The sequence below is a fragment of the Sceloporus occidentalis genome, unplaced genomic scaffold, assembly GCF_023333645.1.
Source record: "Sceloporus occidentalis isolate IW3139 unplaced genomic scaffold, rSceOcc1.0.p SCAF_105, whole genome shotgun sequence".
Taxonomy (NCBI): domain Eukaryota; kingdom Metazoa; phylum Chordata; class Lepidosauria; order Squamata; family Phrynosomatidae; genus Sceloporus; species Sceloporus occidentalis.
The window spans coordinates 3,545,165-3,552,231 of record NW_028317085.1 but is presented as its reverse complement, the minus strand read 5'-3'; the positions used below and the strand labels follow the sequence as shown (position 1 = coordinate 3,552,231).

At 38.0% G+C, this 7,067-nt stretch overlaps 1 protein-coding gene across 1 annotated transcript in view; it reads right to left on the bottom strand.

Annotated features, from left to right (window-relative positions):
* Positions 1-710: 710 nt before the first annotated feature.
* The window catches only part of LOC149283419 (polypeptide N-acetylgalactosaminyltransferase 2-like), a gene marked incomplete at its 3' end in the record, with an annotated part of 65,278 nt that continues 58,921 nt past the window's right edge, over positions 711-7,067 (bottom strand). The window contains exons 4-7 of the mRNA XM_089497637.1: positions 5,796-5,894; positions 5,109-5,176; positions 4,289-4,354; positions 711-832 (exon numbers count right to left, since the gene is read on the bottom strand). Coding sequence (XP_089353763.1) covers positions 711-832; positions 4,289-4,354; positions 5,109-5,176; positions 5,796-5,894 — 355 coding nt within the window. The remainder of the gene's footprint in view (positions 833-4,288; positions 4,355-5,108; positions 5,177-5,795; positions 5,895-7,067) is intronic.

The following is a 7,067-nucleotide window of genomic DNA, read 5'->3' as shown; positions in this document are numbered from 1 at the left end:
TCTCTTTCTCTGTGGACCTATCTGGCCTCTCCTGCAATTCCACAAAAAAATCAGAGCTATGGGGACAGCCTCTCCCTGCCTGTTCCTCCAGTCATGGCGGGATGGTGTGCCTGGAAGCTCTGCCACTTTGCTGAAATGCATAGGGAGCAGTTGTGTAATCTGGGGGGGGGCAGGAAGGTAGTGGGGTCATGTAACGCAAGGTGATATGACCCCGCAGATAAATGTGAGCCATGAGAGCGGAATATTTTTCTGTATTTTTTTTTTAAAGAAAAGATCAAAGGGTTAAAGAATACAGAAAATGTTATTTGCCAAGGGTGCCAATATTAGTGTAGGGCACTGTACATAAAGGGCCAGCCCTATCATATAAGCAAACTAAGGCACTGAGCTGGTTATGCCAGTGTAATGGGGATATTTTCTATTTTAACAAACAAGAGTATGCAGAGAGGGGTGCAGGAACGTCCAGGATCAAGCATGCTAGGAACCCCAAGGGCAGGCCCTGTAGAATAAGGATGAGGGTGCATGTGCTGAGCTGCACATTACAAAACGGATTTCGCAAACTGTAACTCCAATCTAGATGAACTGCTTACGTAAAATTGTTTGTCAATGCGTGTTTACATACATTATCCTACTGCTAAAGCCATGATTGGTCACCGAGGGCTCACACGGCTATAGTCAACCATCCAATTATATACCAAAACATAAATATTTACCTCTGCCACTCTTTCTAGTAGAGGCTCCAACCAATGCTCATTGCATTCACAATGACTGTCAAGGAACGTGAGAACTTTGGATTGAGCTGCGTCAGCACCTTTCACACGAGATCGCATAAGACCTAACAGAGAAAGGAAAAAGAAATATTTTGAAAGAAATCTAGTATCTCACACCATGTTGTAATACACATTGATCATGGTTAACGTATTACTGTGATTATATGTGCTAATATACATCAAACTTCACTGGGGGGGGCAAGCAAGTTTATATGTGGGCAGATTGTGTGGTCATATTTACACTTGTTACACATTGACAAACACAACAAACTTTTCTTCTAGTGGCTTCCTGTTTTAAAACTGTCAAGAAACAGTGAAGTTAACAGTCAATAAGCAAAGAAACTCATGAGACGTAAAAACTACACACACAGGAGAACGTTATCCCAATTTAGGAGAGATGCGCACTTCTACAGGACAGGGATAGATTACATTTGTGACACCTGATGAGCAACAGCACTTGTTAAACCTGTTCTACAACAGCAGCAAATACACACACAGCTAGCAGCACAGCACTATGCACACTTGCATGGAGCATGTGTTGAACTTCCTAACTGTAGCATCCAATTACTCAAGGATAATTAAACCTGCTCGGGTAAATGAGTGTCAAATGTATTACACACTTCATAGGTGGCTGTGACAAATTACGTTGGCAAGATGTCTTTAAATATTTAAAAAGAGGCAAAGCTAAGGAATCGTTTCAGGGAACACAAGAAGCGGGGGGGGGGGACAGCAGCTTCGCAAAGGCAGATTAATAGTAAAGGCTCTCTCCACCAAATGTATCGGTTTGTCTTAGTCTGTCAATTCTTGTCTTGTCATATCCCTTGAATTTATGTATTGTATTAAGCGCTGCGTAAACTGTTGGCGCTATATAAATAAAGGATAATAATAAAAATAATAATAATAATAAAGGGCCTTTTATTAGGTGCATTCCATGAAATAACTGTTGCAACAACAATTCATTTAACAAGATTTACAGAATCCAAATGTTCTTGTAGCCAGTTCAACAAATAAGAAAGCAGATCACATAACGTTACAGTACCTACCCTCTGTGGGTTTTGTTTTTTTGTTTTTTTTTTTAACCACCCAAAATTGTTTTCCCAATTTGTTCCACAATTGTTTTGAACTAAATCTGCATTTTAAGGGTTTTGTACACTTCATGTTTTAACCCTCAAAGATATGAAATAGGTTGTTTTAACATATAAACACTTTCTTTGCCATTGGCGGGTACAATAAACCCCCCTTATTGAATAGTCCGCTGTCCTTTTAAAAAAGTACAACAAAAGCACAACTCTACCCCACCAATAAGGAAAGGCCAAGGGCCCAATTTCGATTCCATGTTTAAAACGGCTACAAACTGGATGATCCAAACAGATCCTAACTATGTTACAAAGTAGTACCCATCACTACCTAAGGCTCTAACAAGATTAAGAGACAAAACTGAAAATAGAGGGGTTGTTCGAGACATTCGGCCTGCTAAATCAACTATAGTCACTAACATTACAGCAATAAGAAGAGAAAGTGTTCAAACAACGGATAAAAACCACCTCTAACAGAGTGGTACATTCTAGACGAGAAGCCAAGGAGCACAATATCATTCTGCAGAGAGTAGGGATTCTGCTTATATTTTCTGCTCTCATACTGGGCTTTGTCAAGGGTATAATTAGAAACATCAGTTGTGTGGCAGCATAAGCTTAAATAAGGAAATAATAAAGCAGATGGAAGGTAAGGCTGCTCGTGGAGTCTCATCTCTGCATTTCTAATCAAAGAAATAGATTGCGCTAAGCAGGAGGAACAAAATATTAACCTCCACTCTACTCTATCCTGCAACCACGCGTTCTGTGCTGGAAATTAAAATACCAGATTTCTTTCAGTTATCAGGAACTGTAGGTGAATTCACTGACAAAGACTTCTGGTGAGTTGTAACGTTGTCACATGTTGCAATAAAAACTACGTGGATTGGTGAGCGTTTGTTTGGAGAGTATATTATTGCATACTCATTTATTACATCACGTAGTCAATTTGATATCATGCATTAGTAAATGTTGGTTAGAACAAATCTAAGAATCTGAAACAGCTCTGGTCTGGACCCAACAATCCAAATTTGCTCTAATCAGATTTGTGCAACTCACAAAACCATCCACCTATAAAACTTAACCTATGGCTTCCTCTGACCTTCAAACATCAGAATCATGCATGAAAAAAAATGTAAGGTTACCGAAAAGAAACATGACAACTTGAGGCACAATGGGGTCTATTCACTAAAGGCTGACAGGAGAATTTGATGAAGAGTTGTGGTTCAGCTCCATCCCATCATTATACATTACCAAGCGGCAACTCCATCGAGTGTCTACTACAGTAAAAGAGTGGAGTGACCTGTATAAAAAGTGTCCTTACCTATTAAATTACGCATTATATGGGGTCAGCTTACCCCGCTGGAAACATATTGGTCCATATTTCTACTACAAACTCTTCTGTCAACATGGGATTTGGTGACAGAACAGAATGTTGTGGAACAGTGCATTTTTTAATTGTATTTCTGTACCAGCTTTTATGACATTGTTGTACAATATTTGGAAATGTGAAATAGGGTTGGGTCTTATGTGCTCCAATGCATCTCAGCAAAGAAACAACAGTTTTAAGTATATATTTTACTTTCCTTGGTATTGGTTGAATACATAATTGTGGTTGAATTTATTTTTGTATAAATCAGTGCAAAGAATAATTTAGCAATGTTTTCAGCTGCCACAGCTATTTTTTTGCTTCTGTGTTACTAGAGGGGCTTATCAATGCTCTTTATGGAGAGCAAAGGGCCTAATTAACACGCTCTTGTCATTTTGTCACATGAGATAATTTAGAAACTGCTGCAGAATTTCGAAGATATGCTTTGTTTCCATACATTTGCTGTTTAAGGGGCCAGTACCTTAACCCTAACCTCTTCCATGGGAAACAAAAGAAAACCACGCTAGTTTGCAAATAAAATTAATAAAAAATTTATTAATTAAAGCCGTTCTTGTGATATTTACAAATAAAGCTTCCAGTGCAGGAGATATTATGATGGCAGATCTAATAATTTTCACAAGTCTTCCAGCCTATTTTATTGTGCTAAACATCATAGCAAATGTATCAGCTTTGAGGTTTCATATTGTGCCCTGGTAATATGAAAATCGCTGAATTTCTGCTCTTACAGCCTCCCATAACAATGAGATTTGACTAAAGCATCTTTTCTCTTCTAAAACTATTTTCAATTGTTGAATCATTATCATTTAGTTTCACTTGAAATTTTTTTCAAGTTCATTATTTCCAGCTCAATATATGCCAGTATGGTTTCCGTTTCCATTACGGCACAAGCATTTCAGTGTGGGTTAATTTAATGAGAACTAAGAAATGTACCAGCGTATTTTTCCCCCCAGAATGCTCACTACATTAGTGCCCACATGAAACATTTTTAACAAAGGAGCTCTGCTACTTAAAAGTACAAAATACTATCGGGCTACCAGTTGGTTTAAATAACAGCAAAATACCTTCTCGTCGATCATTCCTGAGAACCCGGACTTTTTCAATTCTCCCGAGCAAAGCCCCATCTTCAGCTGTAACACAATAAAATACATTTTATGAGTGTCACCAATAATTACTGAACTTTAATTAGAAATGAATTACAATAAGTAAGACCAACATGAACAGTAGTTTCTACTAATTTACGGAAGAGGTTTTGAATCATACAACTGAATCAACAGAAACACATTCAGCGTTGGCGAGGGGTTAAAATGCATTCAGGGGGATACAATTACATTTAAAGGGTCCACTTAGCTACCATATGCATCAAAGTGTATACATTACTGGAGAGTGCATTTAAGAACACCTTAATTCACAAGCACTTTAACGGGTATCAATTTACATTTTCTAGATTATGCAAAACTGATGTATAGTTGCCAGATATATACAGTGCTCCCTACTAATGCCACTGGGCAGTATTTCAGAGAACCTTTATTCAACATTAACCTATTTCAGCAAATAGTAATGGATTAATTGTTCTAATCGGGACAAGTCTTAAGTCAACTGTACAACTGTGGGTGTTTCATTCGCACAGTAATCCAGTTTCAGTTCATCTGCCACATTGTACGGTTCTTAGCGGAACTAATCCGTATGCCTCTGATGTCACCGCTAAAAACGCATAATTGCTTGTCGAACATCTGGCTTACAATTCCTATGCAAATGTTCTGAATTAAAATGTCTGGGTATATTGTCTAATAAATGCTGAACTCCTTAAACAGAAGGAGCAGATACAGCACGAGAGTTAATAGTATTTCTAGTAGAAAATTGAATTTTTTTTCTTGTGCCTACCACTGTCACTGTAGTCATCAACCAGTATAATTTCCTTGATCAGGTGAACAGGACTTTTTTTTAACACACTGGAGAGAGAATAGAAAAAAATGTTATTGAGTAGTTATAGGTATCAACATTATAGGCTTGTTTCAATATGAAGAGGGATAAAACAGTCAAGTTAGGGTTAACCCAACTGACCAGAATCTTCATCAGTCCCATGACATCACACTTCAACACTAGTAAACCAACTTCATTTGCATGTCCTCACCAGCAACTCACAGATACACTGTACCCAGAAAAGCGGTATTGGAAGTCAAACAAGAAGTACAGTTAGCGCACGCAGTTAATATACTAATACCCGTGAGCATATAAACATAAACGTAACCTACATTGTCATCCAGACAAAAACAAGACACGTCAATTAGATAAAACAAGTTGAATATGCATATAATTTTGAAAACGCTCCTTGATTATCTATTGCCTGAATGTGTAATTATCATAGTTATACCAATGCTTATAATTATTCTAATGACTTCTATAAAGCTTTCTCACAGTCAGGGGGTAAACACTTTACAGGTATATAATTAAGTATATATTCAGGTGGTTAATGATAATGATAAGTGCAGCACGGAGGTGCCATCGGAAACCATGGCACTCAGATGTAGGCTAACACTTTATGGCGGGTAGAAGGCTTGTTTTACCAACCTGATCACTGTACGTAGTAAGGCAGACCTTGCCTCATTGTGAAATGTTATAACCACACTTGTTGCCGGTAAATCAACCCTCCATTGTTTTCTGCGACATCTACAAAAAAGATACAAAGAAAACATAGCCTTCAGTTATTATAACAGCATGGGAAATATAAAAATAGAAGCAAAAAAAAAAAATTTTATGAATCCATGTCCCGTTCCTGTTGGCACTAAAGAACTAAACCGCACCGAAAGCCAAGAAACACCGCAAGTGGCACCCACGGGCTGCCTTAAGTGCCCTACAAGTTTCTTTTAATTTTTGCAGATACTTTACCCCTGCCAATGCTTTAAAAAAAAAAAAAAAAAAGCAAGAAAAGCTTTCTACAGAAAATATTTTGTCCATATCATATGATATATCATAAAAGAAAAACCTTTTTTTCTGACTTTTGTTTGAAAAAAGCTAATTAAAAAAAAACAGCTAAAAACAGATTCTAACATGTTTCTCGAGCTTAAAAATATTCAATGTTTTTATTTTTTTGCAAGTGATGTGATCAGCCTGCAGGGTGGCTCAGAGATCTCAGGAGTGTTTGGATAGACGCTCCTGGAACCTTTTTACTTTGATCGTAACCGGGCAGCAGAAGGGTGCTGCCATCTTGTGAGAGGCACACTGCCGTTCACTATGGTGAATGTACACAGTACCCTTTTTCCTTCTGGTGTTGCGGAATAGCTTGATATCGTTAATCGCTTCCTAAGCTCTTTCCAGCAGCAGGGCGCTGCCTTTCAATACGGTATATGTGATCGCTGCTTAGAGCGATCATACGGCACCACTGCATTTTTTTTTGGTGTTGCTGAAAGCCTCGATCTGTAAATATATTTTTTTGAAAATGCGCTACTCAGAAGGCAATATACAAAGTATATTAAAATGTGTAAGCAAGCAAACATACAAACGGAAAGCATAGGATACATTTTGTTTTACGAAGATTACCAAGGAACAAGCCACTCAAAGTCAAACCGCACTGCAGGTCAGAGGAGTTTTGGAAGGATTATTACTCTGACAGATAATGCTATTACCCCATGGAGCGATTCCATGATGCAACCTCAGTGGCTCATTAATTCAAAGCTTATTAAGGTAAGAAGGTTTCATAATCATATTATTTAACTGAGCAGGGCTGAAACAGGAAGAGTAGGGGATATAACGTGATTGAAATTAATGAGAAATTTAGGAGCGGCAGCTTCCATCCTTTTAAGTCCGCATTAAAAGGCTTAGCATGGACCACAGGTGTAAACA